Below are 16,413 nucleotides of genomic sequence, written 5' to 3'. Positions count from 1 at the left end.
TATTCAGCTCTAATGAATAGACTGAAGCCTTGCTGAGTGTGCATGGTGTTTTCCTCCAGCAGTAACAGCTGATTGCACATGTGGGACTCAACCAGAACAACTTCGCTCCGGGCAAAGAGCATTACCTTTTGTAGTATTCTCAGGTGGCATCCAATCCAATATCCTTAACTGGCCAGGCCTGCCAGGGAGTAGCTGTCTTTATATCTATAAAAAGAGAAAAATGAAGGTGTGAGGAGGAAAGTGTGCACATGTACCGAGACTCCGCCCTGAAACGCTCCAGGTCTGTGTGCAGGAAAGCGATTCAGAGGGAAGATATCACAGAAGACCTGCTCATGCTGCAAAAGAGCTGACGAGGAAGGGAAACCCTCTGAGAGCTGGGAATGTTGGTTACACAACAAATATGTATTTCTAGCTCAGCGCTGCTTTTGTTTATGCCTGAGCCTGTTTTGGAGATTAAAAAAACATGATCAATGTCTCCAACTGATGCAAAGGTTTGTTAAACTAAACCCCAAGTGCCTCTATCCTGGAAACTAAAAAAAAAAAAATGCATCGTGGGCTCATTTTCATGATCAGTGTAGCATCACACATCACAGTCCTTTCTCTTTCTTCTTCTGCACTTTACAGCATCTGCTGTTTCAGTGTTAACGGCTGGTTATCTGGTCGTGTGCTTTCCTATGCTGGGTGTGAACTAAGCAGTGAGTTGTTAAATTTTTCTTAAGTAGCACCTATAAGCTAGCTTACTGAGTCCACCATGCTTTCACACTACAGTTACAGAACATGAAAAGCACATGGACTGCTGGGCTTGGTCTACGTTACTTTGCCGGTTTTAAGTTCCTATTCATGGTGGCCGTTTCCCTTTCAATTATCCTATGCTGAGTCGTTATGATATTTCTTACAATGTGTAGAGTTTAAATATATAAATAATAGGATGTCACACAGTCAATACTACATAACATCCATATACTGTGGTTTTCAGCTGAAATACGTGATTCTGAGTTTAGTTACTCTTAAAGTAATGACTCCATGTAGGAGGACTACTGATGAGAATGAACAGGAACTCCAGATGAGACAACATCACAGTCCCGCCCACAACTTGATTGACAGGTGATCCCTGAGGAGGAAGCTAACAGGAAGCACCAGCGCTACTAGTTCTTATGAGAAGTGTAAAGAAACTCGGACTGTGTGGACTCTTAGAGACAGCTTGGATGTGAAACATAAACAAAGTTATTACTGTATCCTTAAACCAGAACACATGGCTGCAACCAAATATGTGTTACATGACATAATAACATTGTATTAAAACCCTCAGGCGGCCCTAGGGACATTTTTGTCCCTAGGGCCCAATTAGGTGGTAAATTAAAGGGCTGCATCTGTTAATATAAGATGTGAACAAATAGCAATCACTGGTTCTCATGATACTCCGACAAGGTCTACACATCACTCTGCAATCTGTAGGGTAGAAACACGTTAGTGGTTTATATACAATATATAACAGCTTCTAACACCTCCTGGTCCCACACAACCATGGAGCCAGTACACCGTGTAGAGGATGCTCCAGTGTTACGCCCACACACGGCCATGTTTGTTACACAAACACGAACTCACCTGGGCGACAATCCAACCAAAACAAATCCTGGCAGGTGAAATCAGGTGAGTCTGGCTGCAGGTCAAAAACATGACCTGGAGTACCAGGGCCCTAGGGAGAGGAGGGAGCAGGACTAAACCTAAACAACTGTGCAGGTTTTCCGTCAGTGTCTTTACATAGAATCGAACTAACAAGCCTTTATCGCCGACCACAGCGAATTAGCTTCTTCCTCCATCGGCTGCGTGTCGTCAAGCAGCCAAATAAGATTAAAAGCAACATGCAGCTCTGCAGTATTTACCTCCTGGATGCAGTTCAGCGTTCACTGCTGTTTTCTGTTCCCTATCCTGTTCTTGGCTGGACGCAGGATTAGACCGGACAGGGTTCAGTGTTAATGACAGGTGGCAAATCCAAGTTGACTGCGACCCCGAGAGCCCCTTCAATCCCACAAACCAGACGGAAAAGCTGCTGTGACCTTAGATATCAGCGAGGGAAACAACTTTTCTGCTGCTTGTACATTAAATATTTAGACGGAGCAGAAACCACTGAGGGTCCAGTGTGAAGACAATCTACCACACACACACACACACACACACACACACACACACACACACACACACACAAGCTGGAGAGAATCACTTTGCTTCAGGTCATTGCAAATCAGTCCCACGCAGTGATTACTCTTAGTCACCAGCATACATACCTGCTCACTTTACATGCACATGATTAATTATTCTCTTAAATAAAATTCATTAAAAATCTTCTGGGTTGAATCCAATAACAAAATGCAATTTCTTACTGTCAGAAAACAGAATAGAATAGAATGTCCTTATTGTGATCATATTATACAAGATTTGCTGTGTGAACCTCCAACATTTCAGTCATTCACACACACACACACACACACACACACACACACACACACACACACACACACTTTACAAAATAAAACTATAAAATAGACAAAGGAAGATATAACCTTGTGCTTCTGAAATGTTACTGAGAAGTTGAGAAAAGCAGCTGTTTGACAGACGTATGCAGTTGAGAAAAGGTTTCATTTACACGTCAATGCCATGTTTTCTTAAATCACGGAGAAGCATCTGTTAAAAGCAAAATATAAAACCTCTGATCAGAACCCTTCCTTGACGGAACATGGTCATCAGAGGAATATTCAAAATGATTTAAAGTGACCCTCTAACCTTTCCTCTGCCAGCACCAAGAAGCCAAATTTCTGCATTTAACATGTAAGAAGAAAAGAAGTAAGCATGTTCCTGCTCCCCAGAGTACGTGGACCTCTGGGTGAAAGTCCTTTATTTGTTTGTCCGTCAAAACCTTCCTCTTCCTACGCAAACTTACTCTTTATTCTACACCCACAGACTTCCTCTCTTTGCTCTCAGTGTCTCATTTCTATTAATAATAATTATACACCATTTTGTGGTACCGGGATGGAATATTTATAGTCCCCAGAGGATGAATCAAACTTGATGTGATCACCTGGGGACCTTTCCTCTCTTACCTCTATCATACGTTTCTATTAAGTACTGAAATGACCCAAACTGGACTGTTAGGCTCCTTCTCTGCTGCCTTCAGACCAACAACACAGTGAAAAACCCAGAGGCTCCAAGACGGTGCCATGTATTCATAATTACCTTTACGTGTCCTTCCCAATCTCTCTCTCTCTCTCTCTCTCTCTCTCTCTCTCTCTCTCTCTCTCTCCACTTTTTTACTAAACATGCTCCAATAAAGACTTGGACAAATAACAAAGTTGGACCTGCCGGTATTCCCGGTTGATAACTATGAACGGGGTGATTGTGTTTATGATAAAATGATGATTTGTTCTGAACATCTGCTGAGAATCTCAAAATCTGTTTTTCTGCCCAATATTTTCATACAACGAAGCGTTGAGCCTCTGGGGACGTCCAGGGCAGCACCAGGTCAGGACGCCCGAGGGGGTTTCAGGAGGACAGGATATGAAAGATACAGTTTCTTCTTTTTTGTTTTGCCGAATTTCTTCTAACATTGGCTTTTTACTGGTGAAATATTGATTTGTTTCACATCTTCAGGCATCAAATAAATAATCACACAGGTAAATAAAACGTCCCATAGCTCATAGAAATAAAAGTTCAAAGTTTGTTGGAACCCAAAAGTTGTTTTTTACTGCTATAATAGTAATTTATTTATATAGCACGTATAAAAACCAGTGCTTCACATAAAAACAAATAAATACTGCAATAAGACATTTTTATATTGTTATGCATCTTTAATCGCGTATTGCTTTAATCGGTTTATCTTGTTGAAGGACAACATTGAAGGACTTGTAATTTGAATATTTCCCTTTTCTGCTACTTTAAACTTCTCATCCTCTACATCTCAGAGGGAAATATTGTAGTTTTTACTCTAAACACTAATCTAACAGATTTTGTTCCTTCATTCAGACTATTAATTCAGATATTGCTACCCACTACACCACCGTGCAGCCCAACTATAATTCAATAATAGTATATATTATTATACATAATGTGTACTTTTATTTTGAATGCAGGACCTTTTTGGTAACAGTAGTTCACCACCGTGGTATTCCTACTTGTACTTGTATAAGGTCTCAGTACTTCTTCCATTCCTGGATGTTCATAATATTGTACTCCTCATAGTCTCAGTAACATCTCATTACTGACCAGAGGCGACATGGAAATTCACAAGATGAAATTCCTCCTGTCTGAGAGGAGCAGCAACGCGCCGATAAAGAGAATAAGAATGTGACCTAAAATTATCTTTGCAGTGGTTCAGATGATGGAAAATTAATGTTTCAATAGAAAACTCTCGGAGGTGCTCCGTGTCAGGAGCTGGAGTCTAACAGGGTTGAAATGAGATTTTCTGGCAGTATAAAGGCTGCCACTGTTAATGAAAGAAACGCTTTCTATCCGTTAAAAATCAACTTAGCATTGAGTTACAGTGGTGAGATGTGAGAGGCAGATTAGTCTGCATGCCAGTGTAGAGCAGAGAACAAACCTCACAGTATTGTTATGTGTTTCTGCTGAACTATGAACCGACCAACACACTGTTCAGTAACTTCTATTCCACAAGAGCAACAGAACCGCCATCGCCTGTTAACAAACCAGCCAACGCTGCTTCTCCTTTGGAGGCAATAAAAGAACAAAACATTGCAACGGTGAATCTCTGTTTCTTCGTTGTCCCCAGTTCAATATTCTCTGCATGACAGGAAATGCAATGATGCATGCATGTGTTACCTCCACCCTGGTGTAGTCTAAACACTGGATGCAATCAGCTACTGGTTTCAATGCCATCGATTGCTCTGCTAATTATTTCTCAGTTAATGCTTTTAGAAATGAACAAAGATATTGTTGGTTTTGGTCAATCTGTAGGATTTCTCAAGGATGGAGAAGACTAGAATATTCCAATAACATCTCAGATCATCCTGTCTGAAACTTCCTGTATGGAAAAACCTCAAAAAGCCTCATTAACAGTGAAGCCAATAACTTTTAATTCAGTTTAACTTTAAATAAATATATTATATGTATTATTTATTGTTATTTTTGCTGCAGCTATAAACACAATTTAAACACATTATCACCTTAGGATGTGTTTCCACATCCAGCAGTCACAGAGCATCATGGCGATCCATTAGGAGTCTTCGTGTTTGTGTCCCCCGATGAACAAAGGCCAATATTCTCTCTCTTTGAGCTCTGCTTTTAGGTTACACCTTTCACATTACATGTAGTGATTTGTCAATATAAAAATATTGATAAATGCAGTGTAAATATGGATCTATTTACACTGAGTTCCTTTCACTGGAAATAAGGGGCCAAGCCCAGCTCCTGAACAACACCCCACACCATAATCCCCCTCTACCAAACTTTACACGTTGCACAATGCAGTCAGACAAGTACCGTTGTCCTGGCAACCGCCAAACCCAGACTCGTCCATCAGATTGCCAGATGGAGAAGCGTGATTGGTCCCTCCAGAGAACGTCTCCACTGCTCTAGAGTCCAGTGGCGGCGTGCTTTACACCACTGCATCCAACACTTTGCATTGCTCTTGCTGATGTATGGCTTGGATGCATCTAATCGCCATGGAAACCCATTCCATGAAGCTCTCTATGCTGTTCTTGAGCTAATCTGAAGGCCACATGAAGTTTGGAGGTCTGTAGTGATTGACTCTGCAGAAAGTTGGTGACCTCTGTGCACTATGTGCCTCAGCATCCACTGACCCCGCTCCATCATTTTACGTGGTCGACCACTTCTTGGCTGAGTTGCTGTCGTTCCCAATCACTTCCATGTTGTTATAATCCCACTGACAGTTGACTGTGGAATATTTAGGAGTGAGGACATTTCATGACTGGACTTGTTGCACAGGTGGCATCCTATCACAGCACCACGCTGGAATTCACTGAGCTCCTGAGAGCGAGCCATTCTTTCACAAATGTTTGTAGAAACAGTCTGCATGCCTAGGTGCTGCTTTTATACACCTGTGTGTGTGTGTGTGTGTGTGTGTGTGTGTGTGTGTGTGTGTGTGTGTGTGTGTGGTTGTCTAATTAAATCTGGTTGCAGGCCAAACCCGACCTCCTAACAAGCCCCGAGTGTGCTTATTTACCTGCACACGGCTCCTTGTCCGGGGACTATGTGACAGTCCCCTCCGTGGCAGTAGTCCGGCTGCAGGACACACACACTCTGACAGGGCAGGCCGTCCACCGACCGGAAGCCCGGCTCACACAGACACTGCGCCTCCTTCCTCCGGCTGTTCACCACGCAGCGGGAAAACTTATCGCAGGCCAGGAACTTGCAGGCATCAGCCTGATCAGCTGCAAAGAGAAGAGGAAAGCATTAGTATTCATGGAGTGCGTGTCCCACTTCTCTGTCCAACCTCCTCCTCTCTCCATAAGGTTCTGAGGAGCGTGTGATTTTAATGAGATCCTCTGCTTCTGGTCTGCATTGAATTGTAAGATTTAGCCTCCGGCATGGAAGGCTTTCAAGACTGAAACATCAAATACACTCTGGGAAAATGACCATGTATGGAGGATTTCATGTATGATGCCACAATGTGTGGTCAGTATCCCTGTAAGTGTAAATCATACATGTGTGTGCAAATGTTTATGCTGCATGTGATGGTTATTTGTGAAATTGGCTTTGGGTGCTCGATGACGGCTCTTAGTTCTGTTGATGTTGTAAAGTTCCAACATTCCAGTATCCATGTGTGTGTGTGTGTGTGTGTGTGTGTGTGTGTGTGTGTGTGTGTGGTAGTCTGGTTTTACAGGCCGAGTCACTCCTTTGTCAACCAGTAGGTGGTGTTTGGCTCCTCTGGGGTCACTACCAGCTACTTTCCGGGCCCTGCCCATGTATAGATCCAAGTGTCTTCACACCTGACACTCTTCCTGGGATGCCATCGTCATGGTTACTGGGTCTTGTTCTGGGAGGTTGCTGTGGTCTGCTCTCAGATCCACGAGCCACTAGCCCTGGTGTTGTGTGTTGCCTCCTTCTCCAGTATAGTTCAGTCTCAGCCCCGGGTGGGTGTGTTCTCACGCTGTTATCCTGCCACTGGGAGTACACTTTGGTGTATTTCTAAGGTAGTTCTTTCTGTAGCTCTGATAGCTGGCTATGTTCTGTCTGTGTTGCCTTGATCTGACCCTCCAGGCTCCTCCTCCATGGGGGTGCTGCTCCTTATGGCTTATGCTGTTCATCTTGTAGACAGGCATCTCTGTACTCTATATCAGCTCTTGGTGTTAGTTATGGTAGCAGCAGGGATAGTCTGTAGTACTGTATTCACATCTTCTAGCAGACTTTCAGAGGGTACTTTGTCTCTTAGCCGTGGTAATTAGCCGCGGGGGTTCCAGGTATCCAGCTTGCTTCTTCAATCTCAGGTCAGCTGCCCATGCATTAATGCTATTCTCTCAGTGGGGTCGCTCTTATAGCAGCGTTCCAACAGCCTCATATTCTCTTCCTTCGTCCATGTATGTCGTGTTCCAGTAGCCCAGTTCTCATCTGCTCACCCGCAGGACCGCGTTGACCCGGGCTACGTAGCTGGAATGACTCTTGTATTGGTTTCACTCATGCCTGAGATAGGCATATATATATATACATACATACACACACACACACACACACACACACACACACACACACATATGCAAACATGCCCTTTGCGCCACTAAAACTTGAAATAAAAAACGTATTTGCATTTCTGTGGTGATACTACATCTATATGAAGCATGAGGTGTCTATGGCGGCTGCATATTCCAGTATTGAATGTATTTGATCACCAGCGGCTGCTTGTACGACAGCACTGTTGCAGCGGATCCATTCCCCGACCCACCGCCTGACAGGGACAGAGATGTTGCGGCAGCACTTCTCTCCTCTGCTGCTCAATTCTCGTGTTCATTACTGTGATTCCTGCCCTGTAATGTTCTCCACCATCCCACTGTGTATTGCTGGATTTGACATATTGACCGAATTACTGAGTCTATTTGAATGTGTTTTTGATCTCTGCCTGCAACTCGTCCGTGGAGAATATTACACAGCACAGCTTATACAATATAACATGCACCGCTGTTACGACAATGGGACTTATTATGAGACGCTGGTTTGTGTTTTATCACGCACATAAAAAGATATCATGAGGTACATCTCTGTATGCAGCTGTGTAATGTAGCTTCATAATGAAAACCCTCTCTCCTCTCATGTCGGTTTTTGGAGGCAAGGCGGCTCTATGTGCTCACTATGTAAGTTACATTGGCCGCCACAAATCACACAAAAGCCCTCCTCGCTTCAACGTGGGGGCCAATATTTCAATGAGAGGATGAAGTGAACGATGGTACTGGTAACAAAAAGGAGAAATGTAACAGCAACCTTTAGTTGTAGTAACTACAACTAAGGTTAAGTTGTTTCTTTGGGACGTCGTGCTGGACAAAGTGAGAGTAAAACAACATTTATTAACTAAACGCTAACGGGCTGTTTTAAAGGGTTACTTCAAGTTCACCAAGGTCACAATCACACAAACCAGCCTGCTCTCCTAAAAGTAACGTACGTTCCTACAACTAAACTGGATTGGGAATTATGCTTCAAAGAATACGTTTGCTGTATGACAAATTAGATAGTCCATGTAAGTCCACATAGGGAGGAGGTCTGGTGGTCTGCACCACGAGACCAAGTCACATTTTTGGTGTTCTTGTTTAGTTGGAATTTCAGTGATTTCAGTGAAGCCAAACCATGATGTTTGTACTAAACCTAACCAAGTGGTTTTGTTTCCTAAACATAACTGTGTCATCTTGTAGCGTTTTCTGTTTTGTTTGTTCGTTAAACACAAGTTTGAAACTGTTTGAAACTGCTTCAGACTGCTATTCTGTCAGGATGAAACGAAGGCTCCCTGGACACGTGATTGAGAGACAGTTTTGTCAAATTTGTAGGAGGTAAACAAAGTAACTGGAGGCAGACCAGAGTACTTTGGTGGCTTTGAAGGAAAAAAGCTTCAGTTCTCCGTCAGAAAACGTTCTAAATGTAAACTGATTGTTTTATGTGTCTTAAACTCGTCCACACATACAGACCTTGAACTTGGCTCTAGTTCTGGTTCTCCTCTCTGGTTTTAAAACCTACAATAGAACCACACTTCTAAGCTTCACAACGAGCCCTTTAGAAGGTTTTCCCAGAATGTGAAGTGATAAAAGTGAAAGTGCATGCAGTAAAGAGAGATAAAACCTGCAGGTTAGATGTTAACGGTGAGGTCTTCTCTCACTAAAGCAGAAAGTGTGTGAGATCCTGATCTAGGAAATTCATCGCTTCAGTTCCACACGTAACTAATTAGAGAAAGTTAATACTTAAAAAACTATTTTGTATAATATTGTGATTCACCCAAGTGTTTTATGATGATTGTAGTAAAATGACAGAAATGTACCGGTATTTCTAATCCGATGTGAAGGTACCTGGTTCGACGTCCAGAGAGTGGGTGTCGATCTGGATGTGCAGGTTCTTGGAGGCGCTGGAGCAGAACTCCTCCAGGACACAGTGGACGGCCTCGGTGATGTTGTACGGCACCGACTTGGCGAACTTCACCTTGCTGTTGACGACCACGCTGCCCTTCCTGAAGTTGAGAATCTCCAGCTTCCTGAAGCCCGTCAGGTTGGCCTGCAGGAACGGCAACAGCTGCAGGAAGCAACACAGCGTGGCGTCACCATGGAGCCGTTTGAAACATTTGTGGTCCTGAACGTGTCTGAGAGCGCGTCAGGCCGAGCGTCCGTCAGAGGGAGGAAGTGGTTTGACAGTTTGTCTGATATTAATGGCCAAGTGTTTGGTTGCATTTATCACATCGGCTCCTCTGCTGCAGAAGTCATTCACACAAGGAAGGCATTAGGAGAAACTGACACAGCTTTCTTAAAATCACCTATTCTGCAAAAACTAAATTGCTGCATTGAGGGAAAAAGGGATTAAAAAGAAACATTTAAATGCATTTTGGGGCGATCATGAATTCCACTTCATCCCTTTTGTCTAAGCTGGAATCATAAATAAGTTGATACTTCTCTTGTTGAAATAGTTGCTAAACATTTTTTAATGGTACATGTCTCATCATTCAATATTTTTTAGACGTAAAAAGTTGTGGTTTGAAATTCTGGTGTTTTCTTCTTGGACCCCAAAACCCAACAATGTCCTTTTCTATTTGGACGAACTGTCCCTTTAAACCAGAAACCGCACAGCTACACAATCCACCAGATTTTTTTTTTTAATAATGTAAAGTAAGAGTTCAATGCACCGCATTGACAAAATGTTTAAGACATTTTTTAAGAAACTTTCCACAGATATACAGTACTTGTGACATTTTCTGCTTTCTAATAATGTAGTTTGTCAGGCAGATGCATATTCAGGGGTTAAATCATAAGTTATCAAATATATCTAATCGGTGATGCATTCTTACAGCTGCTGTGTGTGCGTGTCTGGAAATGATGAATATATTTATAAGCACTGGCGGCGACTGCCACTGATGTGATTATGTTGCTTACTAAAGAGATGCAGTTAAGCAGAACGCTGGCTTCAGTTTGTTCCCCCCATCAGTGTTTTCCCTACTTATTCTTTGTGTCATCAAGGTCGAAGTCGTCGTCTCAAACTAGACGCCGCATCAACAAATTAGTATCTTTTCAAAAATTCTGTTAAACCCTCCAAAAAGACCTGCTGCATTTCTGCACAGTGCACAATTAAAGAGAGACAACTTTGTTTTTTCATTCCCCATTTGCTCGTTGGTAATTACCTCCATTGATGCAGTCGGACGAACTGGTTCAGCGACATGAATAGTAAGTACCGTTCTGAAGATGTGGGTCTCTAAAGGATTCAGAGCACTTTTTATTCTCCAGGAGATATAGTCCTGAGTCAATATATTCTGTTCATGTGATAATTAATGTGTGTTTCTGCGTTTGCATTCATTTTTCACTGCTGTCAGCGATAAACAGCAGCAGACCAGAGGACACAGCGAGAGAGACAAATACAAAGACAAATGTCTTAGAACCCACGAGCAAGGCGTCTCCCTGTCACCTGCATCGGTTGTGAATCTGAGCAGAGATTTGTTAGGTGGGGCGGCTCATTAAGTCGGGGGACCAAACACTCAAGACATGAATGGGCGTCTCATAAAGAAACTTATATTTCACACACGCATTACTCTATACTTCCTTGTAAATAAAATGTAATGTCCCTTTTGTTATTCCTGCTTTTATATATTACTTCTTTTTTGTTGGTTTATTCTAACCGATTGAAATGATTTGAATTTCCGTGGAGGTGCGGGCTGTAACTGCTGTTCATTATGCATTCCTGTATTATCTAACAGCTATAGAGCCAGACGTTGAGTTGAAGTGAAGGTGACTAATGCCGTGACACCTCCCCAACATATTTCCCTACAGACAGGGTGTAGTGGTGGGGGAGTGAATTAACTTACTCAATGGCCACTTAGCACAGAAGAAAACATGTTCACACCTTCATCCGAGTTCACAGTCAGTTAGATGGTAAGCAACAATAGAAACAACACCGATGCTCTTGTGATACATTATCTACTGAGTCACTGGTGAAGCCGTCTGATATACAGCTGGTAGTGCAAACAGCAGGCAGCTCTGAAGGGTTTGAGCCGGGATGTGGAACTCTCCCTCACCATCATCAGCATCATCATCATCAAAACATGAACTTACTGTGTCTTTTGAAAGATTGGTGCTCGTCTCTTTTTCCTTTTAGTTGTCGCCCGTCTGTACTTACAGCTGAGGGTTGACTGCTTTTAGATGCACTGTGAAATGTAGTTTCCTTATGAATAGTCTCAACTGGTATCCAGCAGTTCATACACATATTCCTCGTTCAGACTACAAGACATCAGCCTGATTGTCGCCTGGCGGCCGAGCTCAGATCTGGAACGCTAACAACTTTTATACTGTGTGGTGTGTGATAGTAGACGACAGATGCTGCGTCTGGGACGCCACACAGCGTCCTGACAGGAAGTCTAGCATGTTTGGTACTATGGCAGCCGCCTCTTCATGTTTCCTCCAGGGACCATCACGAGTCACGACAGAGTGAAGAAAGAAAAAAGCTGGAGAGAAGTAGCAGGGGTCAGCCACCCGGTGAGTAGTGATGACATCACACACATGGTGAAAGACAAGCAGCAATGATTGGTCGAGGGCCAACGTGTAGTTAAGACTCTGTCCGGTAGTGTGAAGCAGACTTTAAACTCACTGGTGAAATGATGATGATCTCATCCTGTAATATCCCCTCTGGGGAGTTTGTGGACACATAATGAGCGCTAGTTTATAGCAGGACGTAAATCAAACACATGCGCCTTCCTATTGTCCATCACTTCACTGCATCAACTTTTTTTTTTACATTCAGCATCAAATTACATGAATGAGTTGCAATCACTCATACATTTAGGTGTCTGATCTGCCCCATTTTAAGGTTTTGTGACAAGCCGAGGAAAAGAAAGACGATGAAAAATATGAACAATTAGGGAGTGATTTTTTTCTTTACCATAAAACCATAGATTTGAAAAAGTAAAAAATGAGATTTGTAGACCTATTGAAGGTACACTTGAGCTTAATTTTACTATTTAATTCATCATGCAGAAAGATTAAAATCAGTGCTTGGCTTTTCATCATTTCACCAATAATTTCTTGAGGGAATCCAGTTTTTATCCTGTAAATTGTGTTAACAAACGCATATTTTCTTGCTTCAAATACACATTAATGGGACAAATGGCTCCTGGACTCAGTCCCAGTTAAAGCCCTTCATCTTAATTTGCACAAACTTCTACTAAATTTCATCTTTGCATGTGTCTCTTCCTTTGTTCCCCTCTCAGAGCTGAATGCAGTATAAATGTGTCAATTAATCAAGATTACAAGAATGCACATGCTCCCATTGATCTTTATTAAATTATATTATATATATTATAAAATGTGATGAAGCCCGGAGAAACACAGACCTTGTAGAGATCTATTTATCGAACGCTGACAGAGGGTGATCTGTCTCAGCCTGTTACATATTTACACCTCGGAGCTTCCTGGATGAACAGTAGCCAGGTCGTTTTGCAGGTATTCGGTTAAGTATTACATGATGATGAAAAGCTAGGGGATCAAAAAAGTGAAAATGATAATCATGAGTTAGCTGTAGTCCTATTATTTTTTTTCTGCCAGATAAATGTTCTCAGGTTTTTTAAATTATTTTTAAAGAAGAAAATCTTCAAAAGCTCTGATGGAGTTTTCTCCTCACCGCACAGAGAGACCAGAGTGCTGCCGCTCTGATCCGACGGACTCACACCGGCTGAGTGCAAGCAGCCAAAAGGACTTCTAAATTAAACTGCTGCCTGGTGTGAACTGAATGGATTTACACACTTGTTTAGGGAGGAAGACTAATCACAGCCGTATTCACATGAGAGTTACTGGAAATAATAAAAAAATAAGTTTGTGTGAGCATACATCTATTAGTATTTAGACTGAAATGTTGATTGTTGCTGAAAATAAAACTGTAATGAAATGAAACTACGGCTGTCAAAACGATTAAACATTTTAATCAGATTAATCACAGGGTAGCTGTGATTAATCACGAATAATCACCATTGGTAAATATACAACCAAACAATCCCATTTCTCTTTATATTGCTGTGGGAACAGAAAGATACATGAAGGAAGGTGTTTATGCACCAGAATCTGAAGCCTCTACAAAAAAGGGATGCACTGATAGGCCTACCACTTTTTATCAGAGCGAGTACAAGTACTTAGATTTCAGTACAGACATAAGTACTTAATAATACCATTACTGTCTTTAGACTCAAAGTGTTTAGGTTTGGTGTCATCGAGCAGTGAGGTCACACACTGTAACCAGCTGAATACTCCTCCGCTCACTCCTCACTCTGTAGTAATGGAAGAGTGCACAACCGTGGCCATCGGCCTTGCTTCGAGGCCATCCATACCATAATGACTCTACTTTGGGAGCAACAGATGTCAGATGGTTCATTCACTGTGGATGTTACTGCCGTTTCACAAGCATAGAGGACATAGAGCTGAGAGAACTACGGCGGCCTTCTTCCTGTAGTTTTTGCTTTGTTTTCATCATAACATTGATGCTGTTTGGTTTTACATGCACTTTGTTTGTTGTGAAGCACTTTGTGATTTTGTCTGTGAAAAGCGCTACTTAAAAACATTTTACTTACTTACCTACTTGGCCTTCAGTAATGTAAAAACATGTCTAGAGCCAGAGCTAGAAACATGGCGGTGCAACATGGTGGACTCCTGGAGGAGGATCGTTCATGTGTTCCCCCTTTTTATAAAACAATATGTTCCACAAGAGAAAAGAAATGTTTTGATCCCGTTTGAACTCTACCATGAATTACACACGTGATGTTTGTCAATTCAAAGTTGTATGTTGCCCATCAAGAAAGTCACATTTTGTGGTATAACTGTTGAGGCATCAGACTGTGAAAAAACATAATCATAACACCTGTCCACCAACAGTGTGGTAAGTGGTGAGGTGAAATTGATTTTAGTGTGCCTGTTAAACCATCTAGTGTATGTCCAAATAATAAATGCACAAGAATCACAGCAGTGTCATCCCCCATTTATGACTATATTCCCAACGCATATTCTCTCTGCCTCATTAATTTGGCTGAGTCATTGTTTGTAGTAAAATGAGGGCTGTATTGTGCCTGCTTGAATTACAATTTATTTTCTCACTTCCTCTATCCAGCCGAAACCATTAAAACGTGTCCATTCAGAGCACGGCACGCTGCGAGTCTGACTTAGTGCTTCTCCGTCAGAATGAAAACAAAGCTGCTAATGAACAGGGAAGCTGCTGTGTTCACCGCCATTCTGTTTCAACAGCCAAGTCATAATGAAATTCACAGGGGAAAGTCACACACCCAACAAGCTTTACTGAAGGAACTGATTATCTTAAATGTCGCAAGACTACAAATTAGGCCAAAATATATTCTATGAGAATAAAGTTTAGGAGGGAAAAAAAACAAGAAACAAATTTGAATATTCGCTGAGATTAGAAAGTCATGAACTTAAGTAACCAATCACAAATTTAAGTGAAAAAAAAAAAAACTCAAACAAGGTTGGATTAACCCTACAGTGGATGACCTAATCATATCGTATTTTCCAACTGGATTGAGAAATTTGGATAGACTCTTGATTTTAACCCAGAATCATCAAATTATCATGAGCATCACAACTTGAAGAGACATTGCTGTCAATTGGGCCCATTCCAAAGAAAACAATTTATTTTTTTCCTCTTAAATGTATGTGAGGTTTTTTTTCTCATAAATGTACCACTATAATCTCAGGGAATATCAAAGTTTTTTCTACGACTATTACCCTCCTCCTCCCACTCCATACAAGTTTAAAGACTATTTTGTTATTGATTTATTATTATGAAGTCTTTAAACTTTAAAACATTATTAGTAATTCACAAGAAAAATGTTTTTGTGGGAAGTGTGAATCATATTATTCAAATATATGTTTGAGATAAAATTCTAAATTCAGTGTTACATTGCTCTGGTTTAAAGTTTGGATTTCTTAATGTTTCACTACACTCTGTTCTTACCAAGGTCTTTAAAGTCACTAATATGTAGCGTTTTGTTTTCTTACTCACCACATCCAAGAAGGTGTTCTCCAGGGATCGGTACTCTGAAGACGTCTTGTTGAACAGATCCTCAGAGAAGTCCATGTTGGTGACTCGCAGGCTGAAGAACACCACCAGCTCCCTGCCGTGGCTGGCCGTGGTCATGGTGGGCGTGGTCATGTATCTCAATGGAGGCGGGGCTGTGGTGCTGATTGTGGTGCTTTCCTCACCCAAAGGCAGGAAGGCACTCCCCTCGTCCAGTAGCTTGTTAGCATCTGTGGCTACCACGTCCGTCGGCTCCATCGTCAGGTCCTTCACAGCCTCGTCAATGACGTTGTCACTAGCTGCTGGTGCGATGGTTTGGCTGTCACCTCCTTTTGACAGCGCCTCTTCCAAATCGTCATCGATAATGACGACTGATGGCTCCGACTCTGTGCCATCATCCTCTGATGACTCCTCTGCTACTTCAAAGAGTCCAGAGTCTATAGTCGGGCTGGGTGCGGACACTTTAGACACAAAGATAGAAGCCGCCGGAGGTGTAGGGAAGTGGTCTGAAACCGGTGCTGCTGTTGCACTGATGTCTCTTTCTGGGGATGAATCGCTTTGTTGCATCTCCTCCGGCAAGTCTTCTGTGACTTCAGTGTCCTCTGATGTATCTGGGTTGTCTGGATCTGTCACCGCTTTGAAATGTCAGTCAGAGAAGGCTAAATTAAGTCCTGGGACTCACAAAGGTTTTCCACAAATTACAAA

The 16,413-nt window shown here is 42.1% G+C and overlaps 1 protein-coding gene across 1 annotated transcript in view; it reads right to left on the bottom strand.

Moving 5' to 3' along the window:
* Window positions 1-16,413, bottom strand: part of impg1a (interphotoreceptor matrix proteoglycan 1a) — a 55,033-nt gene that overhangs the window by 2,142 nt on the left and 36,478 nt on the right. The window contains exons 14-17 of the mRNA XM_084030497.1: window positions 15,694-16,343; window positions 9,513-9,732; window positions 6,194-6,401; window positions 126-204 (exon numbers count right to left, since the gene is read on the bottom strand). Of these exons, the coding sequence (XP_083886623.1) occupies window positions 165-204; window positions 6,194-6,401; window positions 9,513-9,732; window positions 15,694-16,343 (1,118 nt within the window). The 3' untranslated portion in view covers window positions 126-164. The remainder of the gene's footprint in view (window positions 1-125; window positions 205-6,193; window positions 6,402-9,512; window positions 9,733-15,693; window positions 16,344-16,413) is intronic.

This window comes from Eutrigla gurnardus, assembly GCF_963514095.1.
Source record: "Eutrigla gurnardus genome assembly, chromosome: 16".
Taxonomy (NCBI): domain Eukaryota; kingdom Metazoa; phylum Chordata; class Actinopteri; order Perciformes; family Triglidae; genus Eutrigla; species Eutrigla gurnardus.
This window is presented reverse-complemented; position numbering and strand designations above follow the sequence as displayed.